Raw genomic sequence first — 19,644 nt, forward strand, 5'->3', positions numbered from 1 at the left:
ATATAGCTAAAACCATACTTGAGATAGGTTTTGCAGTAACTGCTGAAGATCATCACTTATGCATTGTAATTTACGATATTCATTGAGATTGCTGAGTTGATCATATTGCGTTTTTAATATTAATGGTCTGTGACCTTGCCTAAAACGTTGTATGTTAATTAATTGATTTGCTTTCTGAAATCCCTGTGTATGTACCTTCTTTTTTATAAATATGAATTTAAACAACTGATACCAACTGAAATTGACTTCTTCCTCTTGTTTTCTGTACATACAGATACCTGTATGAATGTTTGTCCAGATTGCTTCTGCAGAGACAACCTACTGTTACCATGCTAAACCCACCGACATATCATGCATTCAGTGAGCTGTTCACAGGTACCTGGACATTTTGGTCTACTGTGAGCATAAGACGAGGGCATATCTACACTTTGGACAGGCCTGCTGAACTTGCATACATCCTGTGGTTTTCAGCAGGATGTCTATGTGGTGTCAGTCAGTTACTCTCTTTAGTCATTGCTCACGCCCATCACAATTAGAAACACAGCTACACTGACATACTGCATGCCAGGTAGACTAAGACAGTATCTTATCACTTACAAGATCATAGGTTTTATCAATTCTTGAACTGTAATCATTACGTACAGAGTGTAGAGTAGGTGTATCTAAGCTACAGCCAAGAGCCCAACCCACCCAGGTACACCTCTGATCCCTACTCAGGTGTTACATTTCAGTTAGTACTTTCTTCTGTGAATGATAGTGAAAGCAAGACTGACATAAAATACACTTGCTTCATCCTGTAGGTGTTACCCCCTTATACACTCGTTATGCTCCACCCCAATTCATCCAGTACATACAGTATCAAGTCATGTTCTGTTAATTACAGTCCTCATCAGGAAAACTGTAACTGCTGCATGTGGTGGAACCAAAGATATCTAAGGCACACAACTGATGTTGATACCAAGAGCATACAGGTACATATAATGTATGCTTAAAAAAAGTACAAACTACATAAAAGTATTTTAAAATAAACCTGTGATGGTAAATCAGTTCTTAAAGTATGATTGACAAGATGGAAAAAAAGGTTGTTGGATTTCTGAATTGTTCTTACATAGACCCAGATAAGAGTTATAACAGAGTATTAGACAGCTTTCAGCCAGCCAGTTGTTGCAAATTATTAGCGATAAGAGTTATAACAGAGTATTAGACAGCTTTCAGCCAGCCAGTTGTTGCAAATTAGCATTGGTCCACTTTTAGCATTGATCATATACAGTAAGTGATTCTCAGTTTACCTGTGAAGACCATGGTGGGCTGTATAAGGCATCAACAACAAAGCGCCCAGTTCAACCAATCACCAAATAGGTAGACTTCTTCCACTCAAGACACAGTTAGTAAAGAGGATGACAACTTTAAAGATGATCATCACACTCTGCCTGATATTTACACTTCTCAGGGAGATGGGTAGGTTCAACTTTTATATTTCTGTGCATATAGGGTGTACTCCCTAAGTTTGAAGACACCCAGGTACTTTATTGATATAATTCATATGTGTCCTTGTGTGTATTCTAGCTGCAGTACAATCCTCAGCCATGCGCCTTGTGTCAACCAACATAGGAAACACAGTGACTTTGCATTGCTTCCATGAAGGCAACTTGTCACTGCACTTCTTGTGGTTCAAGCAAACCTTGGGTGACAATCCTCAGCTCATGACAACTTTTGTCAATAACGCTACATTCCACAATGAATTTAAAGGCAACCTTCGCTTATCAGTGCAAAGTGACAAAGGAATAAACACCTACGGATCTCAGACATGCAGCTCTCAGATTCAGCAACATATTACTGTTGGAATTTCAAGGCTCAGGAGAAGACCCAGATGCAGACAGTTTCGAAAGCAACAAAAGTTTATAACTCAAACAGGGGGGCAGGCAAATGACAGGTCAAGGGCAGGCAGAGGTCAGTAGTCCAGAGCAGAGTCCGAAAGGTACAGAACGGCAGGCAGGCTCAGGGTCAGAGCAGGCAGAGTTCAGTAATCCAGGGTGGTAAGGCAAGGTACAGAACGGCAGGCAGGCTCAGGGTTAGGGCAGGCAGAATGGTTAAAACCAGGAAAGCTAGAAAACAGGAACTAGAGACAGACAGGAGCACGGGAAAAAACGCTGGTAGGCTTGACGAAACAAAACGAACTGGCCACAGACAAACAGAGAACACAGGTATAAGTACATTGGGGATAATGGGGAAGATGGGCGACACCTGGAGGGGGTAGAGACAAGCACAAAGACAGGTGAAACAGATCAGGGTGTGACAGTACCCCGCAGGTAGGACGCTATCAGGTGTCCTACCTGGGCGCATACCTGGTTGACCGGGGTGCCGGCGTTGGAATTCAGCGATGAGGCCTGTGTCCAGGATGTCCCTGACAGAGACCCAGCACCACTCCTCCGGGCCATAGCCCTCCCAGTTAACCAGGTACTGAAATCCCCTGCCCCAAGGTCGAATCATCAGGAGGCGGCTCACTGCGCACACCGGTTGGCCATCGATGAGACGGGGAATAGGGGTGGGCCTAGAAACAGGAGACAAAGGGCTGTGAGACATGAAAAGTGGGATGATTACAGAGGGTACGGGGCAACAGAAGACAAACAGCAGAGGGGCAAATAATGTTGGAAATAGGGAAAGGGACAATAAAGCAGGGGGAAAGTTTGCGGGACTCTTCTCGGTGTGGCAGGTCTCTACTGGACAGCAAAACCATCTGCTCGAGACGATACCGGGGGGCCGGGGTCCGGTGGCGGTCCGCTTGTTGTCGATACGTGGAGGTGGCGCCGAAGAACATGGCTGATGTTTTACATTCTCCCAACCAATTGTGCTATTTTGTAATTTTTAGGCGTTTTGTTTAAATTATTTTTAACTTATTGTGTACATAATGTTGCTGCTACCGTCTCTTATAACCGAAAATAACTTCTGGACATCAGAAAAGCGATTACTCACGGCAGACTGGAAGAAACTTTTTCCTTTAACGAGTCTGACGAGAAGAATATCCTGCTTTCACTGGAACAGGCCCAGATCCATGCCTTTTGCGTGAAGAAAAGACGGCAGAAAAAAGGCCACAGATCGGGCACTCTTCTGAGAATCCAGAGGCGAGAGAGTAAACTCCCATTGCCTTCCATTCTTCTTGCTCACGTACAATCATTGGAAAATAAAATTGATGACCTAAGATTAAGATTATCCTACCAACGGGACATTAAAAACTGTAACATCTTATGTTTCACAGAGACGTGGCTGAACGAAGACACAGACAATATAGAGCTAGGGGGATTTTCCATGCACCGGCAGAACAGAGACATTACCGTTGGTAAGACGAGGGGTGGGGGTGTGTGTCTTTTTGTCAATGACAGCTGGTGCACAATGTCTAATATTAACCTGTTGGGGCTAGGGGGCAGTATTTTCACGGCCGGATAAAAAACGTACCTGATTTAAACTGGTTACTACTCTTGCCCAGAAACGAGAATATGCATATAATTAGTAGATTTGGATAGAAAACACTCTAAAGTTTCTAAAACTGTTTGAATGGTGTCTGTGAGTATAACAGAACTCATATGGCAGGCCAAAACCTGAAGATTCCATACAGGAAGTGCCCTGTCTGACAATTTGTTGTCCTTCTGTTGCATCTCTATCGAAAATACAGCATCTGTGCTGTAACGTGACACTTTCTAAGACTTCCATTGGCTCTCTTAAGCCACCCGAAAGTGGAATGGGGTGTCTGCTGTCTCTGGGCAAAGTACAGCAGCTCTGTTTGTGAGTGGTCAGCCTGGGGACAGTGAGACTGAGATGCGCTTCACAAGACTTCTCAATTTTTTTTCTTACAGCCTTTGAATGAATACAACATTGCCCGGTTGGAATATTATTGCTATTTTACGAGCAAAATAGCATAAAAATTTATTTTAAACAGCGTTTGACGTGCTTCTAAGTACGGTAATGGAATATTTTCTAAAAAAATTGTCACGAAATGCGCTCGCGCGTTACCCTTCGGATAGTGACCTGAACGCATAAACAAAACGGAGGTATTTGGATATAACTATGGATTATTTGGAACCAAAACAACATTTGTTGTTGAAGTAGAAGTCCTGGGAGTGCATTCTGACGAAGAACAGCAAAGGTAATCCAATTATTCTAATAGTAATTCTGAGTTTAGTGAGCTCCAAACTTGGTGGGTGTCAAATTAGCTAGCCTGTGATGGCCGAGCTATGTACTCAGAATATTGCAAAATGTGCTTTCGCCGAAAAGCTATTTTAAAATCTGACATAGCGTTTGCATAAAGGAGTTCTGTATCTATAATTCTTAAAATAATCGTTATGTATTTTGTGAACGTTTATCGTGAGTAATTTAGTAAATTCACCGGAAGTTTTCGGTGGGTATGCTAGTTCTGAACGTCACATGCTAATGTAAAAAGCTGGCTTTTGATATAAATATGAACTTGATTGAACAAAACATGCATGTATTGTATAACATCATGTCCTAGGAGTGTCATCTGATGAAGATCATCAAAGGTTAGTGCTGCATTTAGCTGTGGTTTTGGTTTTTGTGACATATATGCTTGCTTTGAAAATGGCTGTGTGATTATTTTTGGCAGGGTACTCTCCTGACATAATCTAATGTTTTGCTTTCGCTGTAAAGCCTTTTTGAAATCAGACAATGTGGTTAGATTAACCTGTTGGGGATAGGGGGCAGTATTTGCACGGCCGGATAAAAAACGTACCCGATTTAATCTGGTTACTACTCCTGCCCAGTAACTAGAATATGCATATAATTACTGGCTTTGGATAGAAAACACCCTAAAGTTTCTAAAACTGTTTGAATGGTGTCTGTGAGTATAACAGAACTCATATGGCAGGCAAAAACCTGAGAAGATTTCATGCAGGAAGTGGCCTGTCTGACAAGGTGTTGTTGTTCTTGCCTCTGTTTATTGAAGAGTCAGGATCTTAGCTGTAACGTGACACTTCCTACGGCTCCAATAGGCTCTCAGAGCCCGGGAAAAAGCTGAACGATGTCGAGGCAGCCCCAGGCTGAAACACATAATCGCCTTTGCCAAGTGGCCGATCAGAGGACAAAGGAATTAGGCGCGTGCCCGAGTCGACCCAGTGATATATTTTCTTTTGGATGTTTACCTAATTGCAGATTCCCGGTCGGAATATTATCGTTTTTTTACGAGAAAAATGGCATAAAAATTGATTTTAAACAGCGGTTGACATGCTTCGAAGTACGGTAATGAAATATTTAGAAATCTTTTGTCACGAAATGCGCCGTGCGCATGACCCTTATTTACCATTCGGATAGTGTCTAGAACGCACAAACAAAACGCCGCTGTTGGAACATAACTATGGATTATTTTGGACCAAACCAACATTTGTTATTGAAGTAGAAGTCCTGGGAGTGCATTCTGATGAAGAACAGGAAAGGTAATCAAACTTTTGTAATAGTAAATCTGATTTTGGTGAAGGCTAAACTTGCTGGGTGTCTAAATAGCTAGCCCTGTGATGCCGGGCTGTCCGATTTCAAAAAGGCTTTACAGCGAAAGCAAAACATTAGATTATGTCAGCAGAGTACCCAGCCAGAAATAATCAGACACCCATTTTTCAAGCTAGCATATAATGTCACAAAAAACAAAACCACAGCTAAATGCAGCACTAACCTTTGATGATCTTCATCAGATGACACACCTAGGACATTATGTTATGCAATACATGCATGTTTTGTTCAATCAAGTTCATATTTATATCAAAAACCAGCTTTTTACATTAGCATGTGACGTTCAGAACTAGCATATCCCCCGCAAACCTCCGGTGAATTTACTAAATTACTCACGATAAACGTTCACAAAAAACATAACAATTATTTTAAGAATTATAGATACAGAACTCCTTTGTGCAATCGAGGTGTCCGATTTTAAAATAGCTTTTCGGTGAAAGCACATTTTGCAATATTCTGAGTAGATAGCCCAGCCGTCACGGCTAGCTATTTAGACACCCACCAAGTTTAGCCCTGACCAAACTCCGATTTACTATTAGAAAAGTTTGATTACCTTTGGTGTTCTTCGTCAGAATGCACTCCCAGGACTGCTACTTCAATAACAAATGTTGGTTTGGTTCAAAATAATCCATAGTTATATCCAAATAGCGGCGTTTTGTTCGTGCGTTCAAGACACTATCCGAAGTGTAATTAAGGGTCGAAATATTCCATTACCGTACTTCGAAGCATGTCAACCGCTGTTTAAAATCAATTTTTATGCAATTTTTCTCGTAAAAAAGCGATAATATTCCAACCGGGAAAGCGTGTTTACGTACAAAAGAGAGAGAAAATAAAAGCATGGGATCCCCTCGTGCACGCGCCTGAGTCTCATAGTACTGTGACTGGCCACTATCCAAACGCGCTAATGTTTTTCAGCCAGGGGCTGCCTCGATATCATTCAGCTTTTTGCCGCCTTCTGAGAGCCCATGGGAGCCGTAGGAAGTGTCACGTAACAGCAGAGATCCCCTGTATTGGATAGAGATAATCAAGAAGGCCAAGAAATGGTCAGACAGGGTACTTCCTGTACAAAATCTTCTCAGGTTTTGGCCTGCCAAATGAGTTCTGTTATACTCACAGACACCATTCAAACAGTTTTAGAAACGTTGGAGTGTTTTCTATCCAAAGCTAATAATTATATGCATATTCTAGTTTCTGGGCAGGAGTAATAATCAGATTATATTGGGTATGTTTTTTATCCGGCCGTGAAAATACTGCCTCCTAGCCATAACAGGTTAACATGTGTAAATATTTGTATGAACATAACAAGAATCAACACCTGAGTCAAACTGAACAAGTTCCACAGACATGTGACTAACAGAAATTGAATAATGTGTCCCTAAACAAAGGGGGGGGGGGTCAAATGTAACAGTCAGTATGCATTGATTACTGCAGTGCATCTCCTCCTCGTGGACTGCACCAGATTTGCCAGTTCTTGCTGTGAGAAGTTACCCCACTCTTCCACCAAGGCACCTGCAAGTTCCCTGACATTTCTGGTGGGAATGGCCCTGACCCTCACCCTCCGATCCAACAGGTCCCAGACGTGCTCAATGGGACTGAGATCCGGGCTCTTCGCTGGCCATGGCAGAACACTGACATTCCTGTCTTGCAGGAAATCACGCACAGAATGAGCAGTATGGCTGGTGGCATTGTCATGCTGGAGGGTCATGTCAGGATGAGCCTGCGGGAAGGGTACCACATGAGGGAGGAGGATGTCTTCCCTGTAACGCACAGCGTTGAGATTGCCTGCAGTGACGACAAGCTCAGGCTGATGATGCTGTGACACACCACCCCAGACCATGATGGACCCTCCACCTCCAAATCGATCCCTCTCCAGAGTACTGGCTCATTCCTCTTACGATAAACGCAAATCCGACCATCACCCCGGTGATAGAAAACCACGACTCGTCAGTGAAGAGCACTTTTTGCCAGTCCTGTCTGGTCCAGCAACGGTGGGTTTGTGCCCATAGGCGACGTTGTCGCCGGTGATGTCTGGTGAGGACCTGCCTTACAACAGGCCTACAAGCCCTCAGTCCAGCCTCTCTCAGCCTATTGCGGACAGTCTGAGCACTGATGGAGGGATTGTGCATTCCTGTTGTAACTTGGGAAGTTGTTGTTGCCATCCTGTACCTGTCCCGCAGGTGTGATGTTCAGATGTACCGATCCTGTGCAGATGTTGTTACACGTGGTCTGCCACTGCGAGGATGATCAACTGTCCATCCTGTCTCCCTGTAGCGCTGTCTTAGGCATCTCACAGTACGGACATTGCAATTAATTGCCCTGGCCACGTCTGCAGTCCTCATGCCTCTTTGCAGCATGCCTAAGGCACGTTCACGCAGATGAGCAGGGACCCTGGTCATCTTTCTTTTGGTGAAGTTATTTGGATTTTTACGAATTGTCTTTGAACGACAGGGTTCTGAAAAAGGGACGTTTCTTTTTTTGCTGAGTTTATATGCTGTATTTTATACCATCTACAGCACCTTGCCTATGCTGCTTGGTCGTCGCTCGTCTATATACTTACATGTACTTATATGTACAGTTGAAGTCGGAAGTTTACATACACCTTAGCCAAATACATTTAAACTCAGTTTTTCACAATTCCTGACATTTAATCCTACTAAAAATTCCCTGTCTTAGGTCAGTTAGGATCACCACTTTATTTTAAGAAATTGAAATGTCAGAATAATAGTAGAGAGAATGATTTATTTCAGCTTTTATTTCTTTCATTACATTCCCAGTGGGTCAGAAGTTTACATACACTCAATTAGTATTTGGTAGCATTGCCTTATAATTGTTGAACTTGTGAAATTTGTTTCAGGTAGCTTTCCACAAGCTTCCCACAATAAGTTGGGTGAATTTTGGCCCATTCCGCCTGACAGAGCTGGTGTAACTGAGTCAGGTTTGTAGTCCTCCTTGCTCGCACACACTTTTTCAGTTCTGCCCACAAATTTTCTGTAGATTTGAAGTCAGGGCTTTGTGATGGCCACTCCAATACCTTGACTTTGTTGTCCTTAAGACATGTTGCCACAATTTTGGAAGTATGCTAGGGGTCATTTGCGACCAAGCTTTAACTTCCTGACTGATGTCTTGCGTGTGTGATATTTCAATAAACATGTTTTTTTCCTCTACGTTTAATTTTTTTACATTTTACATTTTCGTCATTTAGCAGACACTCTTATCCAGAGCGACTTAAAGTAGTGAATGCATACATTTCATACATTTTTTTCTCCGTTTCTCCGATAATGACTTGCCCAATTCTTACCACTTATTCGCATGAGGTAAACGTATGTTAGAATTTCTTCCTTTGACATAGTTTTTTTGTGTAGATCGTTGACCAACAATTAAAATTAAATCAATTTTAATCCCACTTTGTATCAAAAATGAATACTTCCAATGTTAGTGTAGACTTTCAATAGCCACTGACTTTATACCACTTGAAGAAAAATAGCACTCCTTTGTGATAGCGTAAGCATTTTAGAGAGAATAGCGTCATTGATTCATCTATGAATGCATATTGTATCTGTATGTAAGGTGGGACATTGTTTTGACCTCACTTCCTCTTCAAACAACCAATGGAGCCAACCTAAAAGTTGTGCCTCCTGTGGTGCATGCAGATACATATTTCCGCTGATGCTGTCACTTCACTTTGTCTCTTGACCCTCATCTCAGTTGTTCTGTTACACCAGACCAGAGAGAGAGAGAAGTTGAAGGATGTTCAGGTTGTGTCTTGTCCTGGTTCTCATCCAAGCCTGTAAGTTTGTCTCATTATATGATCTATGTTATTGTAGTTTAACAACTTAAAATAATTTTGGTAAACCAAGGATTCTAAAATGTCATACTCCTGAATCAATGTTTAACAATGTTTGATTCACACACTCAGGGAAACCAAACACTGTACGCCACACCCAACCAGGATTTAGGATGAATGTAATTAAAGTAAGTAAATGTTCATGTTGTCTGAGTTATCTTCTCTGTATTTTATTTATAGTGGACACGGTGGACATTGGCCATCCAAGTCGTCTTCTGCACGCTCATCTTGGAGACAATGTGACTCTGCAATGCTTCTATCCGGACAGAAATTCTTATATCTCATGGTACAAGCTAACAGTAGGACAGAAGCCTCAACTTGTATCAACAATTTACAAATATGATGGTGGTGCAACATTTCCCAGTGAGTTTAAAGATAACCCTCGGTTCACAGTGCAAAGTGGAAATGGATTTTTTCATCTACAAATCTCCAACACTCAGCCATATGACTCCGCCACATATGTCTGTGGGGGAATTAATGTTAATGTGATGGAATTCAAAAACGGGATAATTCTCATTCTGAAAGGTAGGCTATTGTAGTATTAACAGTAAAATTGTAAAATATATATTTTATGTTAATTCTTCAAATGTGCTAATCCATCATCTAAAATTAATTCATAACTTTTTATTTCAGGATCAAGCAAAACTGTTGTACAGCAGCCTGTGTCTGAGTCAGTCCAGCCAGGAGACTCTGTGACTCTGAATTGTACAATACACACTGAGACCTGTGCAGGAGAACACAGTGTCTATTGGTTCAAACATGGCTCAGGAGAATCCCATCCAGGAATCATTTACACCAATGGAGACAGGAATGATCAGTGTGAGAAGAGCCCTGAGGCTGGGTCTCCTACACAGAGCTGTGTCTACAACCTCCCCAAGAGGAACCTCAGCCTCTCTGATGCTGGGACTTATTACTGTGCTGTGGCCTTATGTGGAGAAATACTATTTGGGAATGGGACCAAGCTGGATATTGACCGCAAGTGATATTTCTGACATTTATGAAAATGTCTAACATTTCTTCACATTGCTATGAATAAATTGTATGCCTGGATGAACAAAATGTCCTGAATCTTCTCTATCACTGTCTGTATTTCCACAGATGGTTGTAAGGAGGACCATGTTCTCTTGGTGTACTGTCTGGGTGTAGCGTTGGCTCTTTGTGTCATCCTCATCATTGTCCTTGGTTGTTTTTTGTGTAAGATGACCAAGAAAACCTCTCTGCTATACAGAGGTAAGCGTTATCATTGTCCACAAAATATGCTAAAGCTGTAGGTGCAATATACATTACATGTTTTAGTCAGGAAACTGGGTTAATTATATTTATGATGATGTTGATGATGATGATGTCGCTTTTGATGATGATGATGATGTTGATAATGATGATTCCACCATGTGTTTGTCTAAAAGAAATGCACACTCAGTCAAGTGGTCCGGCAGTCCCCGGTTCTCATAACCAGGTATGCAGACCATAAAGTGAATTTTTTTTGTATCAGTTTCATGAACTGTAAACAGATCCTTCTATCAAATTATCACATCGTTTCATGATGTCTTTGGAATATATTTTGCTATTCCTCTTAGGATCAAGAAGACGATGACACACTCACGTCGGTCCATTACGCTGCTCTGAATGTCATCCACAAGAAGCCAAAGACCCAGAGACAGAGGAGCACCATGGAGACAGACACTGTGTACTCTGGGCTGAGGTGCCAAAACATGGACTGAAACATCAACTTTTGCTCTTTAAAAACGTGCATTGATTTTGTGTTTTCTAAACTGTATCTGTAACTATGGCTTTTCATTGTGTGTTACAATTGTATTCTGTCAAGCTCCTTTTAAGATCCAATAAAACATTCAACTGCTTTTATATAGAGGTATTATTTGGTTTGCATTCATATTTTTCTCTGTCCTTACATTTCACCCACTGATTCAGTGTGCAACAACTATATTAGGCTGATGCTCAATGTAACAAAGCTATTTTTGGTTGCATAATGCACTGTAAATATGCATCTATTGACTGGTGTTTTAGTTTGTCTCAAACTCTTATTTAACTGTATCCTGAAAACATCTCTGTGGTGTTCTGAATACTCTAAATAGATTTAACACTCAGCTAAATTCATCTCTAACCCCCAGCAATGACTGTCAGTCCTCACCATGTGCTCTCTACACACACCTCATTGCATCTAAACCACAATCAACCATGTCACTAAGAGTACAACTCTTCATGAGAAAAGCCTGACTTAAAATTAACATCTTAGGTGAATATACTTTGAACATAATTTATATTGTTGAGACTGATTTCAGATATGACAATGTACACATTGTGACTGAGCAGTTTTCACAAACTATTGACAAAATTCATTTATCTGTCGATAGGGAGTAGCAGGTTATATGGAAGTCCCCTGTGGCAGCTTTACCAATAGAGTCACAGAAACTTTTAGAAGTTGTGAAAATGTTCAAATTGCTTACAAATTTGTCGAAGAATCATTGAAAATGTACTTTCCAGAGATAGTTAATGTGTGTAGTCATAATATCTGTCAACAAAGCCCCAACAAAGACACTGTGTGGCTGTGAAGAATCTATAACAAGGTAATACATACATTTATCCCATGCATATTAGACATCTGTATCATGCTATAAATCCATTTCAGAATCATAGCATCAAACAGGCTAAGTAGTCATCATCATTGGATCATTACTACTAACATCAACTAAGTTACTATAAAGTGTAGCTTAGTTACCAGGAGGAGCCAAACAATCACTCAAAATAAAATTGGTAGCAGAGTGATCTCTATATGACGAAGACAATGACTCGTGTTTGTGTGTAGTTTTGTATTGAGTTCCATGGAGTAGTTGAATGGGTATGTGAGACAACCTATTTATTCAAGTCCACTCTCTGCAATGTGTTGTCCTCTTTTAGTTGTGTTGATAGCATGTCACTCACACCCACCCCCACACAGTGAACAAGTTCACAGGTACTGTGCATTCTGCTGTAAGCACAAGATGAGGTCATATCTAATAGGTTGGTGGGAGGGCCTGCTGTCTTTGTGCACACAGGACCCTCCTACCTGCTCTCTGTGTCTCTGTGTCTCTATGTGGTTTTCAGCAGGATGTCTATGTGATGTCACTGTTGTTCTCACTATCTTTACTTATTGTTCATGTTTCCCATGATAGCTTACAGTCACAGCAAAACAGTTATATATACAACTGACTGTAATGTATATTTTGTTATCTGAAATCAGTTACAAACCACAAATAACTGCTAATGAACCCTATCTGAACCCTCTGAGTTAAGCACCTCATGTGTGATGCAGCACCATCTATTCTAACTTGTGGTCCAGGGGGGAGGGGCGATTTTGTGATGACGTCATGTGAGAAGGTTTAGTACATTCTCAAACAGACATGTCTTGTGAAGCAAAAAGTCAACTGCAGGTTCCTCTGTCAGAATGAGACCAATAGAGGAGGATCCTCCTTGTAATAGATTGCTTCCTTTTAGAACCACACTAACCACAGAGTAAAACAGACTAGATAAAGTGTGTCAAATTAGGTGGTTGGGATGAATTGGAACACCTACTGTGAACCAGGTCTAATCACCTAACATCAGTGCCCCACCTCACTAATGCTCTTGGGGCTGAATGGAAGCAAGTCCCTGCGGCAATGTTCCAACATCTTGTGAAAAGCCTTCCCATAAGAGTAGTGCTGTTAAGGCAGCAAAGGGGGGACAAACTCCATATTAACACCCATGATTTTTGAAAGAGATGTTTTACAAGCAGAAGATTTTTGAAAGAGATGTTTGACACACCACCAGGAAATAGATAAAGCTAAGGCCAGTGTCAATAGACTAGAGATGGGTTTTGAATGAAGTCTGTGATACTGTATCATCGCTATGTATTGCAAATTATGATTTATGGAGATTGCTTTGTTGCTTGTATTGGATTTGAAAGATATTCTAATTCAATTGATTATCATCATCCTTGCTTATGCTGTATGTGTTCATTGATTGAACTGCTCTTCTGAAATCCGTGTACAGAATGTGCCTTCTTCTTGCATGAATAAATATACATTTAAACAACTGATAGGGACTAAAGTAGACTCCTTTCTTCTCTTGTGTTCTGTACATACAGTATGCCTGTATGAATGTTTGTACAGTGGGCTTCTGCAGAGACAACTACTATTACCATTGTAATAATATTCTAAGAGAAATACACAACGCAGCGGACTAGATGTCAAGAGGACTACAGGTCAAGAGGGCTAGAGGGCAATTGAACTAGTGTTTTTTAGGAATTCCAGTCCGGGACAGTCTGGTCCAAATTGTCTATACATTGACTCTGAAACGGGATACCTGGTATTTGGTCATTGGCCCAATTTAACTGCAAGGAATTCTAATTGGTCAACCACAGGCTAAGCTTGGGTATTAACATCTACCATCTACTTTCCAGCATAACAACTATGATTTGTTCTCTTTGAATAAATATATTTTTCTCCCCCTGATTTTCTTTGGGGTCTGTGTTATTGAAGAATAACATCAACTGCTAACACCATGCTAAACCCACCCACACATCATGCACTCGGTGAGCTGTTCAAAGGTACCTGAACACTTTGATCTCCTGTGAGCTCAAGACAAGGCCGTCTCTATGCTTTGGACAGGCCTGGTTGGCCTTTCACTCACTATGTAGTTTCAGCAGGATGTCTATGTGGTGTCAGAGTGTTTTCTCTCATGTTTACATTGTTGATCATGACCATGACAACAGGGGCGGAAATCCCGGGGGGGACGGGGGGGACACGACCCCCCCATCCTGGGAAAAATATGATTTGTCCCCCCCAATATATCACTGAAACATAACCATGTAATTGAAATAATATTAATAATACGCAATGAAAGCAATTGTGCTGATTATAGACACTTAATAGCACATTTTTAAGTTTCAAAAGATTGCGACCCCCCCCACCCTTTGCCTCACAATGGTTTGATCCACTGCCAGTTCCTTAGCTTGCTAGCTAACGTAGAGGTCGTATCTACTGTCTGAAAGGCACTCAATGCACGTAACTGACGTGAGGTTAATCCAGTCAATCGCGCACACACACTAGCTGAATATGCAGAGCTAGCGCGCAAATATTAACTATTAAGCTAGCTAGTACCTATTCCATTTATGTGGCGTCGTCAAAGATGGAATCTTTGCTATCGTCAATTTATTCCAAGATCAGCATGCATGTAAGTTAGTGCTTCAAAGACCCTGTGATAAGGTTAGCGATAAACTGAACAGAACTACACTCTCTTCTACCATTGTTTTAAATATATTTAATGGTCTCGTTGCAAAAGCTAAATTGTCGCAAGGGAACTTTTATTTATATATTTTATTTCACCTTTATTTAACCCGGGTAGCAAAGATTATAGCAAACACCACTGAATTGGTGCTCGCTAGCTTTGCAAATTCAGCTATTGTTAGAAGCCAGCCAATATGAAACAAACGATTAAAATTACAAAAGGTTGCAGCATATGTTGTGTAAATGGTGAACTCATACAGCTGTCAACTCTTGTCACTGCAATCCGTTTCACATTTGCTAGCTACCTTTTAGATCGAAGCCCATATAGAATGATAAAAGATAAGATGATAGAAGCCCATCTCCTACTGTAAATAACCTACATACTGTGTGTGTGTAGCCAGCCAGCCAGCCAGGTAGAGAAATGGCAGGAAAATGGCAGAAAAAAGACGGACATCAGAGTATTTTTCAGTACACCAAAACGCAAAGTTAGAACCCTGGTAGCCTAATATCTCAAAGACTAGTTGATAAAATGTTCATAAGAAAGAAATTAAATTCTAATGGAAATGTTTCACAATGATGTCATTAGGCAGAGCAGGCAACAGATGGCACACAGACAGCAGAGTTGGGGACAGATATGCAGGGACAGACTGGCAGAGACAGGGAGTCTCAGGTAAGTTTGTTGAGTCTTTGTTTGGCAACATTATGAAAGGTTCTCAAAATTTTTTACTTGTAAAATAGGAACATAATTGGAAAATGCCATGGATACCCCCACTCTCAACTTAAACTGGTGACTGAACTAAGATTTGTTAAAGGCAATGGTATTGCTGTTGTGATTAGTTGTGTAGTTTTGGGTACCGGTAGTTGGAGTACGGCAAACACCTTATTTCTTTGGTTCCTCAATATACATTTACCATATTAAACGTAGGCTATGTGTTACAGCACTACTTTTGGTGTCCCCCTCAGGAATTGCTCTTGAGAAAATGTAATGTAATTGTCCCCTCCAAAGTTGATATCAGATTTTCGCCCCTGCATGACAATTAGAAACACAGTCCACTGACATATTGCATGCTATATAGCCTCTATCTTATCACATGGGCCAGTTTCCCAGACACAGATTATGCCTAATCCTGGACTAAAAAGCATGTTCATGTTCATTCTTCAACTACGATAATTGATTTACAGAGTCTAAAGTATAAGTTGTATCAATGTATTCTAGGCTACAGCTAAGAGCCCTACCAACCCAGGTCCACACCTGACCCCTGACCCCTACTAAACTGTCAGATGTTACACTTCAGATGATTCATGATTCTGTGAATGATAGTTAATGAGACTGACATACAATAGACTTGTTTCATCCTGCAAGTGATTCCCCCACATACACTCATGATACTCCACCACTGTTCCACATGGTACATATCAAGTTATGTTCTATGTATAACAGTCCTCCTATAGGTCATCAGGAGAACTGTAACTGTTGCATGGGGTGGGGCCAAAGATATCTAAGGCACAAAACTAAGTTTGATACCAAAAGCATATACAGGTACATACTGCATTGTATGCCAGAAAATGTATTGCATGCTTACCAGACAACAGTATTACTTTAAACCCATTTTACTGATGGACATTTATATTTCTCTTTCCACAGTGAAACCTCAGGATTTGACATCTTTGTCCAGTCAGTGCCTGCAAAGTACACAATGTAAAAAAAATTAAAATACATCATCATCAAGACACCCAACCTGCACAAAATATCCTATAAAGTAAGCATTGGTCCACTTTAAACGTTGATTATATGAGTGATTTTCAGTTATGAAGACCAGGGTGGGCTGAATAAGGCATTTACGAAAATGATGCACGTGTCCAGTCCAACCAATCACCAATAAGCCCATTGTAGAACTGTTGTCTACATGGTAGACTTTTTCCACTTAAGACACAGTTAGTAAAGAGGATGACAACATCAAAGAAGATCATGGCACTGTGTATGATACTTCCACTTCTCAGAGTGATGGGTAAGTCACACTTATATATTTCTCTGCTTAAAGGATGTACACCGTTATTGATACAATTCATGCATGTATATTGAGGTATATAATGAAATTCTGTACTTTTGTGTATTGTAGCTGTGGCACAATCCTTAGCCATCCGTCTCATGTCAGCCAATGTTGGAGACACAGTGACTTTGCACTGCTTTCATGAAGGCAATTTGGCAATGCACTTCTTGTGGTACAAGCAACACTTCGGATATAATCCTCAGCTCATGTCAACCTTTTATGAGTATGAAAAGAATGCTATATTTTACCATGACTTTAAGGGTAACCCTCGTGTCTCAGTGGAAAGCGACAATGGAATAAACCACCTAAAGATCTCAGACGTACAGCTTTCTGATTCAGCAGCATATTATTGTGGAAGTTCCTACTCCAATATGGTGGAATTTGCAGAAGGATACATTCTTATTGTAAAAGGTACAAATACAAATTTAGAGAGAAAATAACTAGTTACTTATGGACTGCAACTAAGGGAACATCTTGAGCACTTTTTCCACTTTACCTTCTGGATACAATGATACTAAATACAAAATGATGTTTTCCTATAATAAAATATTATTTTATGTATTCAACATATGTTTAGTTAAGACACACACATATACTTACTGACATAATAACCTTCTTATCAGGTTCAGGATCCAGAAACACCACCGTTGTACAGCAGTCTGTGTCTGGGTCAGTCCAGCCAGGAGACTCTGTGACTCTGAACTGTACAATAGACATTGAGACCTGTGCAGAAGAACACAGTGTCTATTGGTTCAGACATGGCTCGGGAGAATCCCATCCAGGAATCATTTACACCCATGGAGACAGGCGTGATCAGTGTGAGAAGAGCCCTGAGGCTGGGTCTCCTACACAGAGCTGTGTCTACAGCCTCCCCAAGAGGAACCTCAGCCTCGCTGATGCTGGGACTTATTACTGTGCTGTGGCCTCATGTGGGGAGATGCTGTTTGGGAAAGGGACCAAGCTGAACATCAAGGGTAGGTGATACGTTTTACATTTTTGTTTATCTATTGAATAATCTACTGCGTAAAACTGCATATAGTACTAGTTATTTAGATCACATGAGAAAACATGCAATCATCCAAATTGTTACTATGCTTCTAGCACAATATTTATTTTCACAGACAATGGCGCAGAACCTATTCTCTTGGTGTATTGCCTAAGCGCAGCATTGGGTTTCTCGTTTATCCTGATCATTGTCCTTGGTAGCATCATGTACAAGATGAACAAGAGAAAGTGTCTGCACTGTAGAGGTAAGTGAAGTCCATAACAAATAAATGAATGATGTATGTAGCAGGTAAAGTCCTTCATAGAAGTTGCTTTTATGTCATATCACCAGATGTATCTGTAATGGAAGAAGGAGTTGTATCATTATGTCTTCTATGTTCCTTTTCAGGACCCCTCTCTCAGAAAAGAGGACCAGCAGTCTCTTCTTCAGATGCAGGGGTAAGCAGAATTCCTAATGTTGTATTACAATAAAAATATCAGTTACAAAAAATTGCATATACAGTAGTAATATTCTCCCTCCATTTTATATTGTGCTTCACAGGCCCAAGATGCAGACAGTCTACATTATGTAGCTCTGAATCTGAGCAACAAGACGAACAGGTCTAGAAGACAGAGAAGCAACATGGAGGAAGAGACGGTGTACTCTGGGATCAGACAGTAGAACAATAAAACAGATTAATGAGCTCCAAGTTACTGTATTAGCTTTGTTATTGTAACTGTAGCTACTAATAAATTAAATGCATTGCTTCTCTGCCATGTGATAAGATGAATAAAACATTTAACAATAATCAAGACAACGGAAGTTTAATGTATTTATTTGGGCCATACTCAGGCATCTTTTAGTTGTAGTGAAGAAAAGGGTTTTCCGTTCTCATGCGACTAACACCGCCTCACACACACAGCAACCTATTCACAGGTACTCTGTGGTGTGTGATGAACACAAGATGAGGAAGTCGCTAAGGCTTTGTTAGGGCCTGCTGGTCTATTGTACACAAGACATATGTCTCTCTTTCTCTCTGCTCTTTACTCTCTCTCTCTCTCTTTTTTTCTCTCTTTCTGTGGTTTCCAGCCGGATGTCTCAGAACTCTTACTTCTCTCATACTGTAGGCTATACTACCTACACTTCAAGATGACCATTTCAGCAACAGCAAACCAACTGTTTTCATGAGACAGCTTATCTATACATAGTTGATGGAAATCTGTGAAAAAACACAATAAGCTATATATTAGGTAATTTGAAGTAGAGACCAGTAGGGTATTCTCGATCAGTGTTATGTTAGGCCACTAGAACCATGGACCTACTCAATGACAATATCATGGGAGGGCATTCTATCCATCTATTCTACTGAGTGTAAATCATGAATGAGAGATCACTAAAAGAAGACTACTGTATTGTTGTAATGAACACGATGGAGACAGAGAGCTGGTTTCAAGCGCAGAGCGCAGCAGGTGTTTAATGTAAAGGACCACAGGAGGAGGCAGGTAGCTGGATCCAGGGGCAGGAAGCAGGTCATACACAGGGGGTCCAAAAGGCAATTGCACAGGCAGGGAACAGGCTAGAAACATCGCCCGGGAGATTAGGCAATAGGTGAATAACAGGAAATCCGATAGGCTAAGGTACAGGTAGGGAATAAGCAAAAGGCATCGTTAGTGAGGCAGGCAAAAACTATCATACATGGGATGAGTAGATGACGAAGAGAAGTGTGTCAAAAACAAACAATACCTCACAAAGATGGGGGGCAAAGAACTGAACTAAATAGTGTGTGATAATGACATACAGGTGTGTGAACAGGTGATCAGAATTCAGGTAATGGGACCAGGTGTATGAGAGTGTGAGTTGGAAGCAGATGTTACAATTGTGTTTGCTATGTTTTCCCGATATATGTTTTTGTTGAGGTGAAGTGACTGTGTGGTGATAGAAGCCCAGTGGAGGACAGTGTCATAGCATGCATGTTCCAAAAAGGTCACAATT

General features: G+C 40.9%; 2 protein-coding genes across 2 annotated transcripts; both read left to right on the forward strand.

Moving 5' to 3' along the window:
• The first annotated feature begins 9,258 nt into the window (after nucleotides 1–9,258).
• On the forward strand, nucleotides 9,259–10,579 carry LOC106577724 (uncharacterized). Its single transcript, XM_082964563.1, has 3 exons — nucleotides 9,259–9,298; nucleotides 9,536–9,880; nucleotides 9,989–10,579. Exons 1-3 carry the CDS (start codon nucleotides 9,259–9,261, stop codon nucleotides 10,336–10,338), a joined length of 735 nt encoding a protein of 244 aa, XP_082820689.1. The 3' UTR covers nucleotides 10,339–10,579.
• A 5,982-nt stretch (nucleotides 10,580–16,561) lies between these two features.
• LOC106577743 (uncharacterized) lies at nucleotides 16,562–18,333 on the forward strand. The gene is made up of 5 exons (XM_082964565.1): nucleotides 16,562–17,078; nucleotides 17,291–17,641; nucleotides 17,789–17,917; nucleotides 18,061–18,110; nucleotides 18,214–18,333. The coding sequence occupies exons 1-5, from the start codon at nucleotides 16,766–16,768 to the stop codon at nucleotides 18,331–18,333; spliced, it is 963 nt and encodes a 320-aa protein (XP_082820691.1). The 5' UTR covers nucleotides 16,562–16,765.
• Nucleotides 18,334–19,644: the final 1,311 nt, after the last annotated feature.

This window comes from Salmo salar, chromosome 18, assembly GCF_965601325.2.
Source record: "Salmo salar chromosome 18, fSalSal1, whole genome shotgun sequence".
NCBI lineage: Eukaryota > Metazoa > Chordata > Actinopteri > Salmoniformes > Salmonidae > Salmo > Salmo salar.

Excerpts from the sequence above, each read along its gene's own strand:
- LOC106577743 (XM_082964565.1), top strand. The coding sequence starts at position 16,766 with ATGTCAGCCAATGTTGGAGACACAGTGACTTTGCACTGCTTTCATGAA. Across the intron at positions 17,079-17,290 it reads ATACATTCTTATTGTAAAAG|GTTCAGGATCCAGAAACACC; the intron begins GTACAAATACAA and ends CCTTCTTATCAG. Across the intron at positions 17,642-17,788 it reads GACCAAGCTGAACATCAAGG|ACAATGGCGCAGAACCTATT; the intron begins GTAGGTGATACG and ends TTATTTTCACAG.
- LOC106577724 (XM_082964563.1), top strand. The coding sequence starts at position 9,259 with ATGTTCAGGTTGTGTCTTGTCCTGGTTCTCATCCAAGCCT. Across the intron at positions 9,299-9,535 it reads CCTGGTTCTCATCCAAGCCT|TGGACACGGTGGACATTGGC; the intron begins GTAAGTTTGTCT and ends TTTTATTTATAG. Across the intron at positions 9,881-9,988 it reads GATAATTCTCATTCTGAAAG|GATCAAGCAAAACTGTTGTA; the intron begins GTAGGCTATTGT and ends TTTTTATTTCAG.